Raw genomic sequence first — 27,263 nt, forward strand, 5'->3', positions numbered from 1 at the left:
TCTCCTAATATTTGTCAACTATTTTCACATTAGCCAAACTGGAAATTGGGAGATTGACAAAGAAATAATATTATGAAAATTGAATGAAGAGGTTAACTAAAGCAAGTACCCATGGAGGTGGTGGACTCACCGTCCCTGGAGGTTTTTAAACTGAGATTGGACTTGGCACTTAGTGCCATGATCTAGTAAACAGACTAGAGTTGGACCAAGGGTTGGACTCGATGATCTCTGAGGTCTTTTCCAACCCAGTCGACTCTGTGATTCTGTGATTCTGTAAAGCAACACGATATGGATATTTTCTATGTACAGTTCCATACTTTTGACTGTACTTGTTTCTTTTCAACTGATGTTAATAATCACTACAGTAATAGTCCTCAAACTCACAAATGAGCAATATTCCCCTTTATATGTAGGGAAAGTTTAAATCTGTGAAACTTTATTTTGATGAGATGGATTTTGCTCAAAACAAAGTAAGCCTAATAGTAAAAATACTGCAAATTATAGTTACAATGCTGCTATAAAACAGAGGTCATACTTCACATCATCTATGATTCATATGGAAGTATGTGATACTAATTTTCATCTTCCAGTACTCCAAGGTATTAGTCTTAAAATCATATTCTTACATTCCTCATGGGAAGGATTGTCAGGCATTGGAACAGGCTGCCCAGGGAAGTGGTGGAGTCGCCATCCTCAAAGGTGTTTGAAAGACACATAGATGAGGTTCTTAGGGACATGGTTTAGTGGTGGACTTGGCGGTGTTAGGTTAATGATTGGACTTTATGATCTTACGGGTCTTTTCGAACCAAAACGATTCTATGTTTTTTTAAACTCTACAATGAATACTACTAATTTGCTGTATTTCCTCTGGTTAATGTACACAGGACACCACTTAATCTTTAGACTGTTCAGGAAAAAGTTCTTTGAGCATTACCAACTGGCTGAGCATGTTCAATATAAGAACCCTCAGAACAACAAAAAAAAGGCATTTACTCTACTAGACCAGTTTTCATAAAGAAACAAACAGTCCTTTGTGTTCAAAACAATGTCATGATCCCAGGCAATTAAATAGAATTAACCGCATCTAAAACTGTATTTCATGCAAAAAAAAAAATTCTCAAAACTCATATTTGACCTGTTTTGTAATATTAAATATAATACCCCAAAACATAATCCTGATTTTCATTTTTTTTAATAAGTTAGAACGGGAACAGCCCCAAATATTATCATTTCACACTGTGACAGCTTCCTTTTTCTTATCTGGTGTCTCTTAGGAAGGTCTAGTTTGCACAGCTACTTAAACGCAGAAATCTCAGAATCTTAAGGAATTTTCTTCATTGCTGTGTTCTAGCTGTTGGTTACTGTAATTACAGGTTTTGGTTAATATTCAATAAATTGCTATGGAATAAGCTTTTAACCATGAACTCAATACTGACATCTACTGACGACTTGAATTATAGATTAGTTTCGCAGAAAAAAATGTTCTATGTATGCTGTAAAAGAAGACAAATGGACAAATTACTTATAAAGGTCAATGTAACATAAATATGAATGTGAATTATTTAATTTTAAAGCAATGCAGATATTCTAGTTTCATTCAATAACACAAATCTAACAGCTGGCTTCCACTTGCCATTTTAAAACAGGAATATAATAACTAATGAATCTTGATGGACTAAATATCTATCATTTCATCCTGTGACAACAGGCAAATGAACCTGATCATTCAGTTGATTCAATCCTTTGTCCCTGTACAGCAGTTGTCCTTTAAAATACACAGATTTACCTTCATTTGCCTGAAAGTAATAATTTCACTCATATTCTTTTTGATGAAAAATGCAAACTTCAGTTTGCCAGTTCAGTTTGCTCAAGGCAGAAGGAGTCACAGGCACAACTCTGATTGTTAAAAAAAAATGTTAATTCTCTATCATAAAACATGCCTATATTCCTGCCTCACAGAAATTATTTACACTTCCATTTATTGATCTTTTCATCGTTCCTGTTTTGCAACATCCATTTCAAAACTCAACTAAAATCCATGCTTTTAACAACTGAAGTCATAATCCCCTCTCCACACACTGTATCTGAACACTTGCCCAAATCCCAAAGAGGACCACGAAGGAGCAGAAGTCCGCAGAACAAAGTCTGTTCACATGACTGATTTCATTAAGGGATTAAAAATTGTATTTAGCACAGATTTAATTATAAAAAGTTTTATAAGATTGGATAAATAAAGCCTAAAACGCCCAGGAAGCTGATTTTAGACACTCCAAGGCCAAGATACATATGACAATTTAAATCAGACTTCTTTTTCCTTTACAACAAAGAACGTAGAATTGAAAAATAGGTCTCACAACAAGCTATTTCACATCAGGGGAAGTCTGCCTCTTACTTTGTTCTTTTTATTAAACACAAAGAAAACTTAACCTTCAATGTAAGTCTCTTAAAAACCTCTCCTCTCTCAGCTAAAGCTTTACAAGTAACATTTGGTATTAGAGCGCAAAGGGCTCGTTCTGCGATGGGTGGCAGAGGAACAAGGGGTGACCAGGGACCGAACTGCACCAGGGGGCCTGACACCCACCTGGGCCACAGAGGCTATTGCTGTAGGAAATAGGGAATCCTGCGTTAGGATTTTAATATCCACGTACTTTGCTGCTCTACTGCCACAATGCTACAGTTGTGCAACGAAATTCTGACAAAATCTACATTACCGAATCTTCATTTGCTCCGCTAAAATAAAATACTCACCTAAAAATTATCCTGAGTAGTGCTTAGATTATTCTGTTTTTCAATTCATAAAAGTAGCATATAAAAATAGCAAATGCACAAGTCTTTCTTGTTACCACTCTTACATCAAATGCTGTCCAAAAAAAGCCAATTATTATACAAAAAGGTAGATAGTTCAAATTAAAATTATCTGGTGATACATCACAGCATACAATCAGTAAACACCCACTGAAACAGTATCCTTGTAACCACATAGAAGGCAATTAACAAAATGAATAAAACAGATCCAAAAAAGGCACAATAGAAAATGATATTTTTAGTAAAATGCAGTAAAAACATACATGACAAGGTGCAATCTATATTATCTAAACATACCTTTCCAAGATCTGCAGCCTGTTTTAAAATATCTCTTTTTAGATCTTCTGCTCTCTTGGAATGAAAAGAATTGCTTTGACTCTGGATGACAAATATAATTTCTTTTAATTCTGTCAATCAGAAAATAAGAAGATTTAAAGACAAAAGAGGTTATTTTCAGTTTTGCTCCAAAGCTGCTGAGAACCCAGGTGTGTGGGGGGGAGTCTACTACACAGCAAGCTATTTCTTTAGTTATACGAATATTTAATGAAATAACAAAAAGGCATAATTTAACAGACCGAAAAAATCCAAACTAGCCCTTTCGAGGATTAATGCATAGAAAGTACGACATAACTGGGAGATCTGCAGCAACAAAAAAAAGTACATTTATGCCCACAGTTAACTGTAGCCACATCCATGAAGTTCCTTGTTCTCCAATACACTACCACTCATTATTACCAGAGTTAAAAGGTGTAAGCCATAGACCAGCCATCTCCTCTCACTAGGCAATGAATGAACATGAAATGGAAAAGATGCTCCCTCAATAAAGAGCTTCTTACACTACCCAGAAACACACATCAGATGGACAGAGATCTACATGAGAACAATGAGGCAACACTTTAATCTGATGGGACAGCATTGACACCTCCAATGTTCTTCACAGTGTCTAAAGGCACAATATTTAAGAACTTTCAACTGGAGAGGAGACTGTGAGAAGTTTAAAAGAAAATAATGAAGTAGCTTTGCAGACATTTATGGACACACACAAAAAGCTTATTAAAAAAATACAAGTAGATGATGAAGGTTCGTGCCATGGAATAGCTGCACATAGACAGATTCCAGTACTTTGAAGGCTGGAAAAAACAGGCAGATTTGATCCTGTTCAGAAGCAGAACGCAGCACAGGATGAGAAGGTAAAATGAAGGGGAGAGGACAGATGCCCTCTTCAGAATTCTTACCAAGTTTGACCTATGCTGTATAACCCACCCAACATATAAACGTATAAAACGAGGAGACGTTATACTAGAGTATCTGTTGGGTTTGCCAGGAAAGGCAGGTACTGTGTGGAAAGTGTGCAGATGAGGAAACTTGTTATAGTAACTGAAAAAGTACGAGCGACTCACCAATCACTGGCTAAACAACAAAAATAACAGTAATGATGTTCAGTGTTCAAGGAGGTAGCAGATGACTTGTGGGGAGGGTGGACACGGGTTGAGAACTGCATTTAAATTCTGTCACTCAAGGTGACAGATCAGGCGTAAGAGATAATGAATTCTAGTTAATTCAAGGAGGAGACAGCACAGAAAAGGCTGCGGAGTTAATGTCCAAGGGTGACATCACTCCAAGACAGTACCAAAAGCAGAGAAACCAGAGACTAAGTCCCATGGGATCTGTACAGAATGACAAAAATGTGGAGAAAGAACAAAGTGCACAACAGAACAACAACAAAAACGTAGGAGTCACATTTCAGAAAAGCGGAACTTCAAGACCACCATCATTAGCAATATTATGAAACCTGACAGGGATATTAAAGATAAAACCTCTAAGAGAGCTTTCTGAGAACAGTTACTGGTATTCCATTGAAATAAAACTTTGAGTGAGATACAGGAGCTGTCAAATTGAAGACAGACCAGGACAAAAGTTCAGCAGAGAAAATCCAGGGAGTCACAACTGACTGAAAGCTGCCAGATTTTACTACAAACATCATCTTTGTGAAGACAAACATCCCAATGACAGAGCAGTATTTCAACATTCTGCATCTGCGGTTTCACTGCAGTATGAATTCAAGTATTACATCATGCAATACTTATTTTTTTAAATGTATATTATTGCACTGTAGATCAAGTCAACTTAAGAGATCCCAGTCTCACATCGAAATCTTGACCTCTAGGTTAAAAACGCTAACTTGGCAAATAGAGTAGAATGAGTGAAGAACAGGAGAACAAAGATGGAGGATAAACGTCCACTGAAGGAAAGTAATAATCTCAAGAAAAAAAGAGTAAAACTGAGCACCTGAAGAAGGATCACAGGAAAAACAGTGGCAAAAAAGAGCATTAACCCCAAACATCTTGCTGAGATTATGAGAAGATTGCCATATCCAAGACCTGACCATCAACTACATTCCCTTGTTCCTCTGGTCAGTTACTTGTTAATTTAGACCTATGACAGCTCAAAGCTGCAGTCAAATGTTTTTCTACTTCCCCCCAATACTCTTTTCCCTCAATTTATTAGCTTATTGACCAAGACAAGCTCTGAAAACGTCAAATTGTTTGAGGTTTCTGGTGATAAAGTTGTGGAGATGGTGCAAACACTAACAGAGATAGCAGTTCTGATTTCCCATTTTCCCGTGCAGCATTACTTCATGCTCTGACCCACCCACCAAACTGCTTCAACACCCCCCAGCCTCCCCTGATAAAAATGTCTGAATAGCAGCCATTTGCTTTCTAACTCAAAATTTGCTTGATTTCCTGTGCAAAAATTAAACTTAGTGTGAAAATTGACACTTCAATGATGCTAGTGAGAGTCAAAGGGCCAAAACTACATGCACAGCATCGAAAATATTCCCAGAGATAAAAAGCAAAAACTATATTGCTTTATATAATTACTGTTTTAGTATCGGTACATTTACAGATGTGAAAGCATCCAAATTAGGTTCATTTTCACTCATGGTACATTTAACAACAGCTGTGATATCCCACAATATAATACTTTCTAGGAATACTCTAATAACTACATTGGTGTTACTGCTTTAATCCAATGGCAATAGTTTCCTCTGCTATAGACACTTTAAAATAGTCCATTAAAAGAAATATTCAGCATATTAAAATGTCAACAGAAAGTATGTAAAATTTTAAACACCTAAATTGTTTCTCAAGTTGAGAAATAGTCAACCAAGCAAGGCAAAGAATGGAGTATTTTGGAAGATTAATATCCAGAAGAGCTCATGATTTACTTTATTTCTCTTGTTGTCTTATTTTCCTAAGACATTTCCATATCTGGAAAATATCTTCAACAATCCTGAATGCTCCTTGTTTGGAAAGATACTGCAAGTTCATTAAAAAAATAATATTAAAAAAAAAAAAAGAAGTTGAGAAACAGGAATGCTGAAACTTCCTGAATCTTATCACCACCGTGTCTTGTTGTAAAACAGAATGGAGCCTTAATAAGCTTTTAAATAGCCAGTAACAGTAATGTGTGTTTCTGGCAAAAAAACATTTCTGCTTTATTCTCTGGTAGTAAGAGGATAAAGCATTCACCCAGGATAAAAGAAACCCAAATTCTCGTCTGTGGCATAGTTTCAACCTGGATGTAGGTCTTTGGCATTCTAAGTCAGTCTTTTAATTTCCAGGTTGCAAATATATTCTGAGGTGGGTCTTCCCTCTCCTCTCTTATTGTTCTAGAAATGGAGAAGGGTGAAAATGATGCCTGACCTTCCTAATTACCCAACTCTCCTGAATCAGTGGGCATTCAGAACTATGTCTCTGGCTCACTGAATGTTTAAAAGCATTATTAAAACGTAGAACAGGCATCAACAGAAAAGAGAGAATTCCAGGATGATTTATAAATTTCCTGGAGTATGTGACATGGTCCAAACCATTTTCACAAAAATGAAAACTATGATTTTAAAACAACTAGGATGCAGTCTGACCTATGTGCACTGCATAGCACCTGCAGTCTAACCACTGGCCTCTAATAGGTAAAAGAACGTCACTGACACCTTTGCAGCTCTGTCAATGGTGCTTAAACCTAACTCCTCTTCTATTTGTTTGGGTTTTTTTTTCCTAAGAAATGATGGAAATAAAATTAAGACTAAATGTAATATTGCATAATGAAAATAGGGTTTTCATTCCAGTGAGAAAGTACAAAATGTCTCATTATTTACCCAGACAAAATCTAAATTGGTGCTTTAACTCACAAACTGGAGGCTCTACTGTGTAGGTCAGAAAACCCAGCTTCCAATTTGGGCTTAAAAAAATTAGGCCACTTGCATATTCTTTAGGCCCTCCCCTACTTTTGTAGAATCATAGAATAGTTTATGTTGGAAGAGACCTTCAAAGCTCATCTAGTCCAACCGCCCTGCAATGAGCAGGGACATCTTCAACTAGATCAGGTTCCTCAGAACCCTGTCCAGCCTGGCCTTGAATGTCTCCAGGGATGCCAACTCTAAAATCAACCTGAGACTCCAGATGAGGATCTTTCAGTCCTTATGGTTTGACTAGATTTTAGTAGACTAGTATAAAGCTTCCACAGTTGAAAATAGAGACGAGTCTTTTCTCACCCTAATAATTTGTAAATGTGTTTATACAAAGTTATTGGGATCTTTCTGGATCTCAGTCACCCTCTGGAAGTGCCCCTCTCTTTCCACAGACTGCAGAAGGAATCTAGAGAACTTGCACTCCCAAGCTCAATGCTTCCTTGAGTTTCAAAAGGTGGTGAAACCACAGTACACTGGCCTGAAACAGCTGGTGCCTCACTTCAAGAAAATATTTGCTTTTGTTACTCAAATATTCTAAAAGCTGAAACCACTGTTGGTTAACAATATAGTTTACCATTCAGGAACAAATACACTCACCAATAGAGTATCTACACATCCACATGAAGGGCAAGACGTTTTGCTATGGTGTGGCAATGATGACCCACCATTGTTAAGTCACATCACTGATTTTTTGGCTGGACTATAACACATCCATGCCTGAAACTCTATGTACACCAACCAACCCAGAAAGCCACACCACATTCTGGGTAGACAAAGCAATCATGAGAACGTCAAGTTCAGTCTTCTCTGTATTACACTTTTCTTCCCAGTGACTGGGATATCAAGAGGTCGATAACTGTCTTCAAAGGCATGGGATGGGCACTTAAAAGATCACTTAAAACTCTGAAAGGCAAACTATAGCTGGTAACTTTGCTTCCTGGGTACAAAGGTACAGCTTATTTATAAAGGTGAAAGAATTTTCTTGTATAACATTCTGAGAAAGAAGAATGAAAAAAAAGAATCACAGGAACTATGAACCATCGAGAACTTTATTCTGTTTCAAGTCCTTCCAACAGAAATGTGTTAAAAGAGACTTCAAAAAAAAATCTTCCCTAAGGAGAGGCATAATCTTGTTTAAAAAAAGATACAGAACACAAGAAATGGCATATTACCTTTAAAGGTCCCTTCCAATGCAAACTATTCTATGATTCTATAATCAGACCAATTGTCTATCCAGTCCAACACATTATCTTCAATAGTAGCAACAGGAAACGCTATTTTGGGACAGCACAAAACCTTCACTTTCTCCAGTGTTCCTCATACTCTCACAGCATCCACAACTATTGTATTAGGAAATGCCAGAAGATACATTGCTGCCTATTTATCTCACCATACATTTATGGACTTGTCTCCTCTTGAAACTGCTGGTATGGTTTGCTTGCACAGTGTCCTGCAGCAGCACATTTCTAAATTTTGCTACCTGCTGCATAAAATATGTTTGTCTGCTTTAAAGTGATCTCCTACTGAAACAAACAATAGATGACAGATGGTGGTTGTATCACTAAAGTACCATTGTGAAATTCCTAAATATAACTTTCCTAAGTAATGAGATTATATTAAAACTTATGAAAACTGAGTGCTGTCAAAAGCAAAAAAAAAAAACAGTCTGTCAGTGGCTCCCTGGGTGTTCTATGAAAGTGAGACACAGCAGGTCTGCTGGGAGTGATAAAAGCAGCAACCAGCACCTGGCTGCGCTATGAGATGGCACAGAGAGAGATGAAAGAACACAAAGAGGAAACGAGGTTTGTTTGACAACAGGTAAGGATGGGGCAACAGGGACACAGAGTAATGAAGCTTCTATAGACAGGTCCCGACCTTTCAGTGGTAAAGGGTGGAGATAAATGGGACAAGGGACTTAATTGATTTCCACAGAACTGGTTATCTTTCCTAGGGACAGAGCTTGTAACTAACTCCAAAAAAAGGCAACAAACAACCCAAAATCTGATCTTCTCAGTACCATTCACAGTCCTGTTAGCAACTCCATTAAAAGCATGCTAAATCTTCCCAGTGTTCAGCTTCCATGTCAGAATGAAGCCACAAGCACTCAGAAACCGCTGCAATAGAAACAGGGTCAAGCTGGTTGTTTTCAGAACCAGCAGCCCCAAGCGCTCAGGGTTGAGAAGAGGAGAAGCACCACAACAGTGGAGGCTGCTTTAGGAACTGAACTGCTCTAGTACAGCAGAGGCAGCACTAGGTCACAGTGCAGAGACTGCAAGTCCTTCTCTCAGCTCTGTAAACTTTTTGCTCAAAGGACATCAGAATTGCTTCCAGAAGAGCGAAAAGTTTGCAGAATTTTTATTCACATAATTTACCTCACGTGTCCAGTGAAAACGTATTTTACCACTCAGTACCCTATTAATGTTTGACATGTTTTTAAAATACTTGTTTCCAGATATTACAAAGTTATTACAAGTTGTTACAAGTAATTTATAATAACCCTAGTTATTACAAGTATCATGAGAGCCTAGCAGAAGGGTAAAATTCAGTTTCATTTTAAGTTTTTACAAGAACTGCTACCAAGTATCATGAAATTTCATTTTAAAATGCTATGTACTACAAAAAGCAATGCAGCAGTTTCATAGTGCAAGTGCACATCTTCAGAAAAACACTTAACTACATGAATTGCAAATACAAAGACTGAGAAGCTTCTGTCTGATGAGAGTACATGAGCGAAGAAAAAAATATGAAGTATTTAGGAATCAGCAATTAACAATGTTGTTGAGCATTTAGACACTGTTCACTCCCACAGACACTTTCCAAAGCATAATCACATTTCATTTATACTAAAAAGGCAGCCACAAGCAAAACCAAATACACACTATTCACTACTTACCTCTCCCTATTTTGCTAATTGCTCCACTTTTTTCAGACTTCTGGAAGAAAGGAGAAAAGGCAAAATAAGGATACAGGCAAAAACTCAAATATTTCTATAAAGAAACACAGGGAGTCAAAGCATTCAGCAGATTGTAAATGCACATGTAGAAGTTTTAACTTAAGAACTAATAAAAAAGCTAAAACAAAAAGTTTTTGATCATTGAGAACTGAAAGAGATACTCCACATGTTTGTATACTATTATTTAGAAGACATTAAAAGAATTAATTTTTAAAAAACAAAAACTTTTCCATTACTCTATTTATGCCAGAGCACTTTAAATTAATACTAACAGTGTCTTTTTTATTTTTAAATATGTATCTCCTGAGCACAAGTTTGGCATATGGAACTTTAATACAATCATACCTGTCCAGTGTGTAAAAAAAAACCCAACACACTCTTACTCATTTGATCCACTATCAAGCTTCTATTGAAATACGGTTCTTAAAGGAAGACTCGAAAGCAAGACGAATAAATATGAAAAAGATGTTGTACATAACATGACTTCGCTGGGATTTACTCAGGTATCACACACATTTGTGATGGAACTTTAAGAGAGTGCTGAGGAACAGGCAACAGTGACACTGCATTTGCATTGCTAAACATAAAACCAAAACATACAAATAAATATATCTTAGGAGCATATTAAATTTCTTCTAAATAACAGAGGCTGGGTGGAAAGGTGTTTAAGAACTGCTCACTGGTAGAGAGACAGGACTGAAGAAATAGCTCTGTACTCCCTACAAAAATAGTAGGAAGGAAAACAGAGCCTTTACTTATTGCAGAATTTCTCCCTGGTAATAGCATCTCAGTGCTTTGGCTTCTCCACATGTAAAATCAAGATCACCCTTACTAATTGTGTAAGGACATTGTAGGATTTATCTTGGTACAAGTGTTTTAAGACCTTCAGACAGAAGCGCCATACAAGGCATTCCTCTGTAATAAGCTTATATATAGTTTTTCTACCCCTGTGACAATCCCTATTTATAAATACATTTCCCTCGCCCTTTATTTAAATATCATATCAGTTTTTGGCCCCTCACTACATGACATTTTGGTGCTGGAGCAAGTTCAGAGAAGGGCAATGAAGCTGGTGAGGGGTCTGGAGCACAGGCCTTATGAGGAGCAGCTGAGGGAACTGGGGCTGTTCAGCCTGGAGAAAAGGAGACTGAGGAGAGACCTTATCACTGTCTACAACTACCTGAAAGGAGGTTTTAACATGGAGGGTATTGGGCTCTTCTCCCAAGTAGAAAATGATGGGATGAGAGCAAATGGCCTCTAGTTACACCAGTGGAGATTTAGACTGGATATTAGGCAAAAATTCTTCATCCAAAGGTTGTCAGGCATTGGAACAGGCTGCCCAGGGAAGTAGATGAGTCACCATCCCTGGAGGTGTTTAAAAGAAACATATATAAGGTTATTAGGGACATAGTTTAGTGGTGGACTTGGTCACGCTAGGTTTATGGTTGGACTCGATGATCTTAAAGATCTTTTCCAACCAAAATGATTCTTTGACTCCATGATACATCTAATCCTTTCAGTCTTACTCACATTAGACGATCTCTCCCTCTTTCCAGATCTGACTTTTACACTGAAATGTAGAAGCTCCAACTTCCTTGGTAGCCAGCTGTAAAACCTTTTCAAGAATGACTGCTTTGCATGCTTGCTTATGACCCTTTTTTTTGACTTGGTCAATATAGTTTAAAAAAATTCTTATAAGACCAAGTTACTCTGATGACTATACACAGTGCTACCATCCTATAGTGTAATACACACCACATTCTAAGACAACTTGTATCATAAACAACATGGGAAGATTAATTTTCTATACAAACAAAAAAGTATGTGTTTTGTAGTACACAGCATGATGAAGCAGCCATATTTTACACCTATCTTTATTAAAACACAGAACAAAACAATTGTTGCCCGTTACATCCCAGGATTTTGGCCTGAAGAGTTCATCTGAGGGAAAGTTTTGAAACTCTAACATAGCAGAAAAGCCTTCACAAATTATATCATATATAAGAATGATAACATTAAGCAGCTGGATAGAGACAGTAATGGAATTTGACAAACAGCAACTTATAAATAATGAAAACAGAATGACATTACCTAGTCTCCCAGACACACTGCAGCAGATCAGCAGTTTGCAATAGGCATCTTTTTCATTTATGAAAATTATTATAGACACAGCAATCATCATCAACCCCCAAAATTATTAGAAACACTGATCTCTAATCATACTTCCATTGCATTTGATGTGAGATCACTAGATCTAATTAGCAGTTATATATTCTAACTCTTGATTCATTCCAGAACATTTTATTTTCCTCCCTCTTTTATGCATACACAAATATCTGTTACAAATATATACATATAAAAACCTGGTAGGTAGAAGTCTGTTAAAAGACATACATTCATACACATCTAACACCCCTCATGCTGTTTAGAGGGAGGATGAGCTCTGACCATTAGTTCTTCTAATCCGCTAATCTGAAATTTCATATGCAAGCTTTACTTGAGCTGTGACTTGGGTAGCAATATGTAATAATGCTAATTTAGCAAAGAGGCAGCCATTTCTCTCCCAATGTATTATATATTTAGCAACACCAAGAGGAAAGGAAAACCTGTCTCTGAACTAATAAAGGTTATGTACTCAACAACAATAACACTATCAACTTGTAGAAACTATGCAAAATGGACAAGTTTTGGGGTTTTTTTTCACTAAAAGTTTCTAATGCACTCTTCAGCTGATCCTGGGAAAAAGAATATAACAAAACCCAAAAAAAACCTGATTCTCTTAATACAATGTCAACATAAACCAGGAAATCCAGCATACAAAATAAATCAAAAGTGCTAAGAACAAGTTTATTTTAAGAATCCATAGGATAAAATAAAAGCCTAGTAATACTGACACAGCAGTGCTACATGCAACTTGTGTCCCATTAAATGCCTCTTATATGCGACAAAAAACGACACCATTTGACTTTTAGTACCATTGAAGTCAATGATCAAAACAATCAATGTCACAGATGTTAGGCTTTCTACTCTGATCTCTTCTAGATGATTTTATAATGTCTGTAAAATGTTCCTACTCGGCAATTAAAATTTATTACCTGCAGCACTGGTAGTTCAGTCTCATCTTCTGCACCTTCAGGAACTACACTTACAGCAAAAGCTGAAAGAAAAAGCAGACTTTTTAATATTATGTGAACTCATTTTCATGCTTGCAAAGCTCTGCAGCAAAAGAAAAAAAAAACATTTAGGTACATTTTCACATTAAATTATACTATATTGGTAATGATCTTCATGAACATAAGACAGTCCGTTCTTACACATTTGCTGCCTGACAATTCTATTCCTGTACATTGCTGAAAACATCACTCTTTGATGGGAAGCCAATTTATCTTGGCTTCAAGGCAAGTAAATCTCATTTAAAAAAAAAAAAAAAAAAGAGAAAAAAAAAAGAGCTGATCTGCTGATCTGTTCAGTCCAGCAGTTCACTTGACAACACCATAATGTGCTATCACATGGGAGACCTGTATTCCACTCTATCTGCAGGTCAAAGCTGGGGTTACCAAAGCTTCACTTGCAACCACAGACACTGAAAGCAGCTGACAGAAGTTTATATCAAACTTGAAGATGGCTGTCATACGCTTTGAATGCCATCTTTGAGCAATGGTCAAACTTCTTAATGTACAAGAGACCCAAAAAAGTGTTTACAAAACGAACAGAGACCCCAAAGAGCTTATTTGCACATGCCTAGCATTATCTTAAATCCTATGCATAAACTTCCAGTTTGTAATAAGAAAATAAAATAGGTTGGTTTGTTTGTTTCTTGTTGATGTAGTCATCTAATCATTTTGTCTCAGGTTGCTCATTTGTACAAGTTGATCGATTTAACATAAGAAAGCCTTCCTAAGATTCTTCCTAAGAAGACTTTTTCTGAGAGGTACTAAAGAGATGCAAATGCAAGTAAATTGCCATAATTTGGAAAGAACTCAAGACACTACTCATAATGGTCAAATAGATGGTTTTCTTAAAAACTGAGGCAGAAAAAAAAAAATCAATAGATTCAAGTGGAGTGTCTCACCACAGGTTTAAATTAGCTATTGCTTGATATTGATTTCAAAGTGAATTGCTAGCAAACGTCAATTACTTTGACATGCTAGAAAGCTGGAATGCAGGAAAGCAAGAAGACAAGATTCCAAAGCCTGTGGTGCTCCATCTCTGACTACCTGTACTTCTGTGCTTTCAACTCGAGACCAAATTTCATCAAGTGTCTAGGAGCTGCGTTTCACAATGACATCTCAGGTCCTGACAACCTGAATCTCAAATCACTTCACTAGGTGCAGACATCCCAAAATCATTCTCACACAGTAGACTCTTGTTGACCACAGCCACATTTCAATAAGGCATTTAGCCAGGAAGAAGAACACAGCAGGAATGTCCCCTCAATCTTGTCTTTGAGTAAATGTCTTGTGCTTCTAGTTTCAAAGTGCCTAGAGAATACCTCGATTTGCCTATAATATCCCTTGCTGACAGCATGTTCTGATGATTTTCTTCCTTCTCTTGCAACATAACAATACTTAGAGCTCCAGATAAGGAGCATCTTCCGCTACACAAACCAGATCCACATCTATGTGACACAATCTGAATTACAAGATCAACACAAAACACCCACATTCCAGGAAATGTACTAATTACATAGTATTAACCTGAAAAACTATCACCTCATAAATTCAACTTATTCACAGATCTGAATGCAAGCAGAATTTTCATGGCTTTCAGTTTTTAATATTCAGCTGAGAAATAAGCAACACAAGACCCGAGACAACTGTGACTGACAAGAGATGCTGCTTCTCTCGCCATAACATTCAATCATGCCGCACTGCTTCTAAGATTTATAAAATATTAATGCACATGATCCTTGAAAAAAATCAAACAATACTCAAAATAATCTGGAAAAAAAAGGACTTATTTCATACAACGTCTTTGAGAGCTCTTCAGGGAACTATTTTAACAACCTGTTTCATCTTCATATTACAGAACCACAGAATTGTTGAGGTTGAAAAGGATCCCTGAAGATCATCTAGTGAAACTCCCTACAAAGCAGGACACTCAGGACCTTGCCTAGTCAGGTTCCGAGTATTTCCTAGGACAGAGACTCCACAAACTCTCCAAGTAACCTTGTCCCCTTGATAGGACAAAGGGTAATGGTTTTAAACTGATAGGACAAGGGGTAGTGGTTCTAAACTAAAGGAGCAGAGATTCAGGCTAGACATGAAGAAGAAAATTTTTTTACAATGAGGATGGTGAAACACTGGCCTAGGTTGCTCAGAGAGGTGGTAGATGCCCCATCCCTGGAGACATTCAAGGCCAGGCTGAATGGGGCTCTGAGCAACGTGATCTAGTTGACGATGTCCCTGCTCATTGCAGGGGGGATGTCCTCTGAAGGTCCCTTCCAACCCAAACTATTCTACAATTCCTGTGTTCTATTACTCTTGAGGGGTGGGGGGGTAAGTACTTTTTATGTTTAAATAGAATTTCCTGTATTTTAGTTTCTGTCAAATGTCATGTCCTGTTAGGCACCAGAGAGTCTGGCTCTGTCTTCTTTAATGCCCCTCAACAGGTATTTAACACATTTGTAAGAACCTCCCAGCTCTTCTCCGGGCTGAACAGCCCCAGCTCCTTCAGCCTCTCCTCATGTGTCAGGTGCTCCAATCTATTAATAATCTTCATGGTCCTTTGCTAGTCCATGTCTCCCTTGTACTGGGGAGCCCAGACCTGGACACAACACCCAGGTGTGTCTCACTACTGCCAAGTAGAGAGGAAAGATCACCTCCCTTGACCTGCTGGAAACAGTCTTCCTAATGCAGCCCAGGAGGCTGCCAGCCATGTTTGTCACAATGGCACACTGCTGGTTCATGATCAATTTGTTGCCCACCAGGACCCTCAGGTCTTTCTCTGAAAAGCTGCTTTCCAGACAGCGTGCATCCACCATGCACTGGTGCATGGGGTGACTCCTCACCAGGAGCAGGACTTGGCATTTCCCTCTGCTGAACTCAGTTTTCCAGGTTTCACGTTTACCCATTTTTCCAGCCTCTGAGGTCCCTCTGAATGGTACCACAACCAGATGGTGCATCAGCCCCTCCAGATCATTTTGTATCCTCTGCAAACTTGCTGAGGGTGCACTTTGTCCCACTGTCCAAGTCACTAATGAAGAGCCTAAACACTACTGGAGTCATTATCAGTCCCTGGAATGCACCACACCACTGATCAGAGTCGATCAGCCCAGCAAGTCAGACAGTTTTCTATCCAGCTCACTGTCCATATACCTAGGCCATACTTCATCAGTTTGTGTATGACATTATAGGAGACAACACTGAACTCCTTGCTAAAGCTGAGATAACACCCACTGCTTTCCCCACATTCACAAAGACAGTCATCTCAAAGATGACTTTTGGGCTGGCCAAGCATGATTGTCCTTCATAAAAACATGTTGACTACTCCCAGTCACCTTCTTGTCCTTCATACATTCGTCTTGTCCTTCCTTGTTTGACAATGGTGTCCACGATTATTTCACCCACCACCTTCACATGGACTGAGGTGACACTGGCCAACTTATAGCTGCCCCAGATTTTCTTCCTTGCCCTCCCTGAAGACAGGGGTGACATTTGCTCTCTTCTAGTCTTCAGGAATCTCACCCTTTCAAAGATTATCAAGAGTAGCCTTGCACTGACATCATCAAGCTCCATCAGCATTTGTGGGTATCTCCCATCAGGTCCTGTGGACTTCTGTATATCCAGTTTTGTTTAAATGCTCCCTAAACTGGTCCTCCTCCTGTGAGAGCAACTCTTCCTTGCCCCAGACTTTCCCATGAGTTTCAGTGGCCTGGGACTGCTGAAGGTCAGTCTCACAGTACAGACAAAGGCAAAGCAAAGGTTTGATTTCCTCGCCCTCTTTCATGTCCTTCTTTGAACCATGTCACTCCCCTCACTCAGAAGCAGGCCCACATTCTCTATAGTCTCCCTTTTGCTGCTGATACACCTGTAGAAGCCGTTTTTCTTGCCTTTCACAAGTTGTAATCCCTTGCCAGATTCAACTCCAGATGGGCTCTGGCTTTCCTAATGCCATACCTGCACTCTCAGTGTCTCCATATTACTCTTGGGGTGACGTGACCCTCTTTCCATCCCCTGTGTGCTTCTTTTTTATGTCTTAGTTTTGTCAGGAGCTCCTTGTTCATGCATGTGGGCCTCCTGCCATCTTTGCTTGCCTTCCTGCATGTGCGGACGGACCATTCTTGAGCTTGCAGAGGGTGAACCTTGAAAATCAACCAGCTCTCCCAGACCACCTCCCATATCAATCTCTCTGTACTGGTGAGGACAGGAGTAGACCAAATATGCCTGGCTAAAAATTACTTTTGTTGCAGCTGCCCTGATATACAGTGCAACTTCAATACTCACACACATAATTCATTAAACAAACCAATATCTGTGATGAAAGTTTAAGTCTCACTATATACCATTATTATTCTTTCTAGTGATTTTGGACATGCAGCCTCCCCTTTTTTCCAACAAATAAATATATTAAAATTACTCTGTATCTTTTACATTAAATATTCCAGGATGACTTTTTCCAGATAATACATATTAATGAGAAGAACTGCTCCATTTATTTTTGAACTACTGAAGAACCATTCACTGAACTGACTAGCAGACCCCTGAAGACATCACAAAAAAGCCTCAAGAGTCTTCACCCAACAGTAACTGAGCTTTTCACTCACACAGACTCTATTCATTTTAGCATGACACACCACAAATACACCATGGCCCCTCTACTACCTGATTAGCAAACCTCTTATGCACATAGAAGTTGATATGCGAAAAGCAGTCTTCAGGAGTAAACTGGGATGCACTTGTGTGGTAAATTCAAGTCTTACTAACATATGACCAAGACTGCTCTGGCTAAGCAACCTGACCTCCCCACTTGGCAATAAATATCATCTTCTAAGGATCTGCTGGGAAAAGGGCAGCACAGGAAGAATGTGGTAAATCTAGCTGGCATATGACTTACCAACAAAGGGGCCACAGGGCAGGTAGGAAATACAGTGCCTGGGTGCAAGTGGACATCTCTAAGATTAATTCCTGCATCCACTATTCCCTTCCAAGAGCTTCTGAAGAAGGTGTGCCCAGGAATGGGCCACAGATAGAAAACGTCTAGCACATGCAGGTCATGACCAGATCAGTTGTACAACACAGGTAGAAACTCTTTGTGGCAAGAATATATTTTTGTTGTGTATGAAGTACACAAGCACAAAGAAGCATGACCTATGTCTGGGAGCTATCAGATGCTACTATAACAAAACAGTCACTTTTCATGCCCAAACGTGATGATTAATTCAGACAACTGCAACAGATTTCTTCAGTAGAGAACTCCCCCAAGACACACATCAGTCACGAGCTAGAGATGCCTTTGCTGACTCCACAACCTCCTTCAGTCCCTTTGAGTTTCTTGATGCAATGCAAGCACTGCTCAGGTGGAACACTGACTTACCATAAAGCACAGAGAAAATATATTGCAAGAAGAAACTGACTGGCTGGTAACAGTTCAAACTGTGGCACCCCAGTAACCAAAAACGTTTAGAGTGATTAAGTGCACATTTTTTTGCAAACAAAGCTGTCGAAAGCCGAAAAAAACCCCAGCAAGGCACTATATTAAATGCAACCTTTAATTTTGTATTTGTCACTTCATTATTTAATGCATTGTGTACTCAAGTTTGTTAACACATGTAGCTATTCACATCATTTGGCACAAGCAGACAGAGGCTGAACGTGTCAATTGCCAGTCCTCCCCTGCTTCTGCTAAATGCTCAAGAAATAAGGATAAATAAGAAAAGGAAAGAAATTTCAGAAATACTTCAAAGCTCTTTATTTTAATCAATCTTATATTTGTTTCTTTTGAAAGCAGCACTAAAATCCACTGAAAAAGCTAGACAACATTTCTGGGTCCATTCAAAACCTGGAAATTTAATCAGATAATGTAATATAAGCAGCTTCAATTCCTATTGATTATTCTCAAGTATTCCATTACTTCCATTAAAATTTTGGTGAGTAAATAAACTGGCTTATAATACTAGAAAGTAAATCTTAATAGTTTCTTTTCATTGTTCAGCAACTGAACTGCAGGAATACATCCCAACAAACTATTAGGAAAATGGGTGTAAATACTGTAGTATTAAAACACAGTATACTGTATAAATATATACAATGATATAATACCACATTAAAAATGTAGAAGTATTCCCTTCTTCAGTTGAAGTCTTTTGAGTGCAAACAACTTCCAAATGTTTATAATTATATGTCCTTTAAATGCAAAGGAGGTTAATAACTGAGGAGTTAATTCTTCCAGTTTCATAGAGAAAATCCATTTGAGGCAGAAAGGCCACACTTCTGTTATCTTCCTCTTCATGATTTGATTCCAGGCTCACTGACCCCAGGGTCATTCCAATCACCCCACTAGACTGTGGGTCAGTTTGAACAATCTACATAAAAGTTACGAGTCTATGACTTATGTATGGCAAAACCATGACTTCAAATAACAGAAGCTACTGATTATGCCATACACAATAGACAAAATATTTAACATACAATTTCTTTGTATTTTCATTTAATGAAAGGCCCATTTTTGGTTTGGCTGGGTTTTCACCCCCTCCCAAGTTTTCCAATAACATAAGATTCTATAGATTTATATGATTCCAGAGAAAATCTGCACCAACACTGTCAGTCAAAGAGACAGGATCTTCCATAATAAGACAGCCTGAGAGCACTAGCAAACAAAATAATTTAGTTTCACGTATTTTTATGCAGGGTTTTATAACATTTCTTCATTGTTGCTACCCTACCAGCATCAAAGACTTTGATCTAGCTAGGTAAGAATGAAGACTTAGAAATTTATTAACCCAAAATGAGGAGAGAGCAGGGAAGAGGTGGAGGAGGGGGTGATAAAAGCAAATTTCCAGCATCTGAAGCTTTTCATTAAAAAAAAGCAACTCATTTTATTTCTTTACTAAATTCCTTTAAGCTAATGGCACATATTGGAAGAAGTCAGCTGAAAACACCACTGTGAACCACTGAAATGTCTAAATGAGTGCTGTGTACACCCCTGTCTTTATAAAAAGCAAGCAAATAAAAACAGAAGAAAAGCATCATCATTATTCCTTCTGTCTAGAAGTTAGACCAAACAAAATAATCTGAATATGTTTTCCCATTCTGCAAGCCGCCACCATCAAGCCAGAATTCATGAAATTACTGAACTACCAATAGACAAGGTGTTTTCTCCTGTGAAATGCAATACAAATTATTTCCATTTTCCAAGAGCATATCTGAGTGTTTTGCAAACTTACTATCCGGGCCATCTCAATGCATAGGATATTTATGTAAGAAAAGACTTCATGACAAAAGGATATTTTAAAAACTACAATAAAGCTATGACATTGCAATAAGCTTCAGATGAATGAATTCTATACAAGGATTAATCAAGACCTACTAAACAAGAGGTAACTGCACAAGCAGTGACCCATTTTTTCCATTTCTGGACGTATGTATGTAGGTATGTATGTATGTAAAATAAATATACATACAAACATGGGGAAGAATAAAGCTGCTGTTCTCTGACCGTGACTACAATCCGTTTGAGGTTACAGGTGCTATTTAATTCCTCACTGAAGCACTGGAGCAAATCTACTCATCCCAAAGAGAATGAAATACAGCTTTGGGCAGAGCAGTAAAGTATGAAGACTCCTCCAAAAACCAAAATGCACAGGTGAAAGGAAAAGTGTTTTACAGGAGAAAAATCAAGACAGCAGAGTCTCACTTTGCGGAAAATAGGATTGGTTTGTATCAGGTCTCCCCTGCAGAATTCTGATCTGCAAGCCATGCTAGTGGAAGAGCATTAAATCCAAAGGTTCAGAACAAACTGACAAGCCTACACTGACAGAGATGGAAACACTGAGGAACAGAAATAATGAAAAACATAACAGATGTAAACATTTGTCTCTCACACTCACAGCAACTCGAAACTCCAAGAGCTTGTAGCAATCCGACTGCTAACATACTACTAACCCTTCCCTTTTAATCTCCCACCTGCTCAGACACATTGAAAGCGTCTCTAAAATGTACTAAGAAATAGGTAATTCTTTTTCCTCCGTGCTGAGGCTTTAACCAGGCGGTATTCCCGTTCCACCGCCCCTTGGCAACAGTCAGCGAGGCGCTATTTCAAACACGAGCCCGAACCGGCTCGGCCCGCGCTGCCCCGTCCGCTCTCCAGCCCAGAACCGCAACAAACTTCGGGGGAAGGGGCACGTCCTGCCTCCCCCCGCTTCCCCTCCGGGGCGGGACAGCGGGTGACGAAGCGGCAGCGACTCCGGCGCCCCCCCAAGCTCTCCGGCTGTCCCGTGCCCTCCTCCCCTCGTCACCTCCGCGGAGCGGCCGAACGTCCCGGTGTCCCCCCTTCACCTCGCCATGGCGTCCCGGCCCGGCCCGGGCACTCACCCCAGGTGCGGAGCGGCGGGACAAGGAAGAAGAGATGGGCGCACGCAGCGAGAAGGAGCCAGCGGTTGCAGCCGCGCTCCCGAGACATCTTGGCGAGGGCCGCCGAGGCGCACGGCGGGGGGAGGAGGAGAAGGGACACGGTGCGCCCGGCTGCCCGCCTCTGCCGCAGGAGCGCGGGCGAGCGGCCTCCGGCCGGTGGCGGTGCCGCCAGCCCGCCCTTCTCCCCTCCCTCCTCCCGCCCTCCCCGCCAGGGCCCGGCAGGACCGGGCGCCAGCGCCGGCGGGAGGCGGGGGCGGAGCGGGGCCGCGGCGCCCTCTGGCGGGCGGCAGCGGGAGAGGCGGCACCCTGCGGCCCCCGCCTGCCCGCCGGCTCCGGCCGCCCGGGACCGCCGCAGCCCGGGACCGCGGCTCCCAGCCCTCTCGGGCCGGCCGTCGGCGCAGTAAGCTCCCCGGGGGCACCCGGAGGTCCTACAGCCCTGTATACAGTTATGGACTAAACATCCAACCCCTAATAATCCCGGTAAGCGTGGCTGTCTGTATCCATTATTGATCATCCAGTGGCTGTTATCAAAACCAATCAGCAATATCTTTAATTCTTAATGCTAAATTATTAACTCCACTGGAAGTCCTCCAATGACATTTCTAGGTTGTCCAATTTAGACAAAAAGAGGGTTTTTTTTCTTTAGTTATTAGCTTTATCCTCCTCTCACAAACAACTTTAAATATTGTCATTTAAGTGATATCCAACACTCTGACAGGAACCTGGTCTGCCATAACAAGCAGACAAGTACAACTCTAAAACAACCCTCACAAACCATTACCCCAAAAGAGCACATTGCACCTCCAGCCAGCCATTTCCTAACTACCTGTGTAACCAGGCGTGGAGACATGAGGTGCCAGCCAGAGTACAGGCATGGGACACCAGCAGGCCACAACTTGGGCACTGAAGACTCCACAGCTGCCAACAACTCGCACACAGTTAAAGAAATGCAGACCTGGAACTGCACAAAACGGGTTTTAGGGGCAACATGGGGAACAAAGTGGTATCTAACGTGTAAATGGCACCATAAAGACAGTAAAACTGGATGTAACACAGCTGCAGACCAACCAAGAAAGATCAAAATATAAAAACTTGCTAGCAAAAAAACACGACCCCATGTGGATCCTGGAGCAAGGAAGAAGAAACCACCCACATGAATATCAGGTTTGTCCCAGTGAAGGACTCCACAAGCCAACAGCTTGCTGGAACACCTCCCGTACACCCCAGAATGAAACTGTCAACCTCCAGACCCAGGGGAGCCACAGAAAGGTCAGCAGGAAAAGCAGTAGAAACCCAGCCGTGTGTATAAATTTTTCACTGCACTATCATTCTTTCTTTTTCTGTAGCAATTAGATCTGTATTAATAATAGTTAGATTCTTCACATTTCAACATCAGTAACAAGAAATTCCTGGCTTTACTTACACATAAGGCATGCTTCCTCCTGGCCTGGAAGCACGATTTTGAGCGTAGCAATTGGTGCCCAGGTAATGATTCCTTACACACTGGGTACACATAAGGCCAGGTCTATATGTACATATTTTCCCTTCAACTATTTTCCTCATAGTGCCTTCCTACCAACCCAACCATTCAGTACACGCTGATCTCACTGGAGACAAATGGTGCAATGTCAGCCATAAACTTGCCATATTTTTAATCCACTATGGCCAATAGCATAGGACCCAACTTGGACCTTCCCCCAAAACTCTGCAGCTTTTTAGATCTACTGCATTCTTTTCCTGACAGATCAAGAGGTTATAACAGGGTACCTGAAGCATGCCAGAGAGGTGATTTTGAAGATGAACTGAAATCTTTTCACAGTGATAAATGTTCTCACTGCAAGTTCAGGCAAGAACATCTTTATCACTGTAACTTGGTAGCAGACTTCACATTTTCCTTTGACACTATCTCAAGAGAAATATATTAGATATATTAGCCAGACTTCCTTGGGCTTTTAGACTTTTCTTATGTATTTGCTACCCACCTTGCATTGCAGGGGGTTGAAGAGAGAGGGAAAATGGGACACAAGTGTGAGCAACCACAGCTTGTTATTTGCCTTACAGAGCAACTTCCTTTTTATGACATTCTGATTCACTATGAGGTTACTGCCTCAAGAATAATAATTCTGATGCAAATTAAGTAGAAACCTTCATACTATGCTTCTCTCTCTGATCCTATGAGTGTGCTCATTACCAGGAAAAAAAAAAAAAAGTGCTATCCTTCCATTTCTATAACAATATAAAAGGTGTGAATCGTTCTGCATAACATGTATATCTGCATTATCTGCTTTTGCTTGTATTTCCTTAAAAGTTTCAGCAATGTTTCCTGTCCTTTCTCCCACTTCTCTGTTCCATGTTGGTTTCTGTAAGTATTCATGTCACAAAGATCATGCCCACAACAGCTAGGATAAACATAAGACTTCTCACTTTCAAAATGGTTAAGATATATTAATGTTCAAATGTTTCCCCATGCAGCAAGTCAGTAAGGAAAACAACAACAAAACAACAACAAAACCAATGTTTGGCTGAAATGTAATCTATGTTTTGGCTTCTCACAAATATAAGAGAAATTTTATTGTAACAACCTCCCTAGAACACTACCATGAAACCTAATGTTCTCCAGCTGTGAAGTAAAAAAGCACTTAAATGTTTTCAAATCTTATATTTGGGGCTGGGAGGAGGAAGGAGGAAATAAATCTTTTTCTTGAATTCTAATCTACATACAAACTCAGATTGTGTTTGTTTGTTGTTCTAACTACCCCATTGAGAATTTCTGTCTCAGGAAGGATGAAAATAATGAATTTTCTGCTAACAAACAGAGAGGTTCAGAACACCACCAAGCTTCCTTTCCTTATAGTATTATATATATCTTACATTCATATATAATACAAATGTAGCATTGCTGCTGTCCCACCTCTCAGATTTAAAAAGAGGGGCTGCAAATACAGAGAAATCCTGTCAGCTATATATATATACAGAAAGTTATGAATATCAAATTTATTTTGTCCTGGTAGGATATCTTCTACAGATATTAAATACAAGTAAACATTTAACATTAATTATTCATCAGAAGTGATATTTTTTAGAAAAAAACAAAAAAACAGCATTTTTTCCAGAATGGAAAGCAAACGTGGACTTTCGGGGGGGGGGGGGGGGGGGGGGGGGGTGGGCGGGAATAAAACAAAATAATAAATTACTATGTCGTTTGAAATATTTATAACAGAATGTATGTCACAGCAATTTTGCATCCAAGTTACTATGTCTTAGTTAATAACATTAAGTATTGAATTATAAGCTGTGGGGTTATAAGACTTGTAGAATTTCTGAGGTTGTTTTTTCTTACCAATTTGTGGAAGCTTTGCTGCTTTACTTCAGCTTGGCAACTGGATGTGAGAAACAGAGAAATAGTTCACCAACTGAAAATTGTCAGTGATTTGAATGGGGACAACTTCTCAAAGATTTTGGTCCTGAAAACACTTTCTGTGCATAAGCAATTAGAGTCAACAGGACCATTCATGTGGTAAAATTAAGTCCTTACACCTTTTCATAGATCCAGTGTCACTATTTTAACATTTTCATGAATTAAATGTCTACAAGAAGTAAATTAATCTGGAGTCCCAATGGACAAAAAAGCTTGAAGATCTGGCAAGTGTTTCTATTTTACCAAGCATAAACTTCCACATTATATACAAAAACCCTACTTGTATGCCAACCGCGCCATTTGGGCTAATGTGTTACTCACCCATCCCTTTACATAAACCAAGGGACAGCCAACCTTTCTAGCCCAGAACAGAATGCTGAGATCACCATGTCAAAGGGAACAGTGGGAGAAGCTCGGAGGCAGATGACCACAGTGTCCACTTCAGGCTGGCCAGGCTAGCATGTAGTTCAAGAGTGGTTTGCCCTTCCATGCAGGCAGCCCAGCAGTGATGCAGGATACTCCTCACAGGCTCTGTCATCTGTTCATATAGAAGGACTATAATGTGGGAGAAGAAGAGAGAAATTATGAACCAGACACAATGGCAATCATTGCGTTAAAGAACTTGACTGGAACTACTTTGTTATATTAGCCGTTTGAAAAATGTTGAACTAATCCAGGAATGACAGCGTACTTGTATGGTTTCTTGCAATGGATGGGACGGAAAGGCCTTCTCAGCAGACACAGGCCTGTTAATCACACAAGTTGAGTTCTGTTCCAGCTCTTCCACAAGCTGCTGCTGTTTGACCTCTCTGTCCTGCTCAGCAAGTTACATAAGCAGGGGTATAACTTTAAGCTATGACTAGTCCTACAGAAATCAACAAAACCAATCCAAATGAGTTCAGAATCATACAACTAGTTTTTGAATCACAACATGCATCTGGAAACAGAGTTTCTCAGCTTTCAGCAACTCAAGACAGTAATTCAACGATAGTTCCATTCCGTTAATAATACCACAATGCCCAGCTAATACCCTGGGAGCACATCTACATTTGTCAAATGGTAGGCAGGGACCTTGAGCAGGGGAACTCTGATAGTCTGCATTGCTCAGCTCTTAACTACACTCCCTTGTCCTACTTGTTCCACTCTAAATAGCTTTCCTCAGGAGAACTCCACAGTAATGGGGAAAGCCCTGAGCACTGTAGACATAATTCGGTCACGGCCACTTGGCCTAGGACTTGCCCTGTCTTGCTCAGAAGAATTGATAAAGTTGCAGTATCAAAACACACACATGCTGTAGACCCAATAACCAAACCACTGACGGAGATCAGCACTCCAGTCAAGCCTTGTAGGTAGACCACAGCATAGTCTGAGTTTAGACTTTCTCCTTCCTTTTCCACTTTGGGAAGCTCAGTGTTGTCTCCAATTTTACTTTATGAGATTACTTTTGAAATAAAATAATTTTATTAGAAATTTATCTATGTTCAGAACTGACTGAAATTATTTAATCCTGTATGATACTGATGGAAGATTCAGTTATGAATTATTTTTAGTACAACATTCCTGAAAAGCTATAGTATGAACTTTTTTCAGAATCAGTACCTGCAGAAAAATAGCTGCCAGATTAAAACTATGGGGGAAATACATTATTTTGATTTCTTGCTACTGTCAGGTGATGAGAGGAAGATGATTTACGCTTCTGTCTTTGTACTGCACACAGTCAAGGAGAAACAAGGGTAATACTTCTTAAAGGCAGATGCAAAGGACTGAAACTTTTCAGTCTCAATTATAAGCCAAGGGCATATTGCCCACTCCTTTGGTCAAATGAACAGCTTGCCTAAAGAACTGTCAGACTTGATACTCTTTCCCGTTGTGTCTCCTGCTGCTTCCATCTGACACAGAATTGCCTCTACCAAGCGTATCTGAGCTCTTTATTTTTTCCCTACTGAAGCGTAGCTATCTGAAAATACAAAACATTAGTCCTAAACTACCTGAGAGTCTTTTTATCAATATATGAAAATATTACCTTGGTAGCTGAAAGTGAAAGTATAGATGAACAGCAAGGGATTTAGTTGAACAAAACCATGTAGGAATAGAATGCTTCCATATATTTTAAAGAGCTTAGTGGCCATATTGCCTGCTTTCCTCTGCTTTTAATAGTGGTATAAAGAATCACCTACCCTTCTCCACTGTGTACTAATTCATAATGGCAGGGATCAAAACAAGGTAAACTGCTCAAGGAACACCAGAGTCGATAGTCAAATAACG

General features: G+C 39.5%; 1 protein-coding gene across 1 annotated transcript in view; it reads right to left on the reverse strand.

Annotated features, from left to right (window-relative positions):
• Positions 1-21,729, reverse strand: part of B3GLCT (beta 3-glucosyltransferase) — a 61,677-nt gene extending 39,948 nt beyond the window's left edge. The window contains exons 1-4 of the mRNA XM_080363267.1: positions 21,542-21,729; positions 13,106-13,167; positions 9,951-9,990; positions 3,103-3,212 (exon numbers count right to left, since the gene is read on the reverse strand). Coding sequence (XP_080219393.1) covers positions 3,103-3,212; positions 9,951-9,990; positions 13,106-13,167; positions 21,542-21,629 — 300 coding nt within the window. The 5' untranslated portion in view covers positions 21,630-21,729. The remainder of the gene's footprint in view (positions 1-3,102; positions 3,213-9,950; positions 9,991-13,105; positions 13,168-21,541) is intronic.
• Positions 21,730-27,263: the final 5,534 nt, after the last annotated feature.

This window comes from Nesoenas mayeri, assembly GCF_963082525.1.
Source record: "Nesoenas mayeri genome assembly, chromosome: 1".
NCBI lineage: Eukaryota > Metazoa > Chordata > Aves > Columbiformes > Columbidae > Nesoenas > Nesoenas mayeri.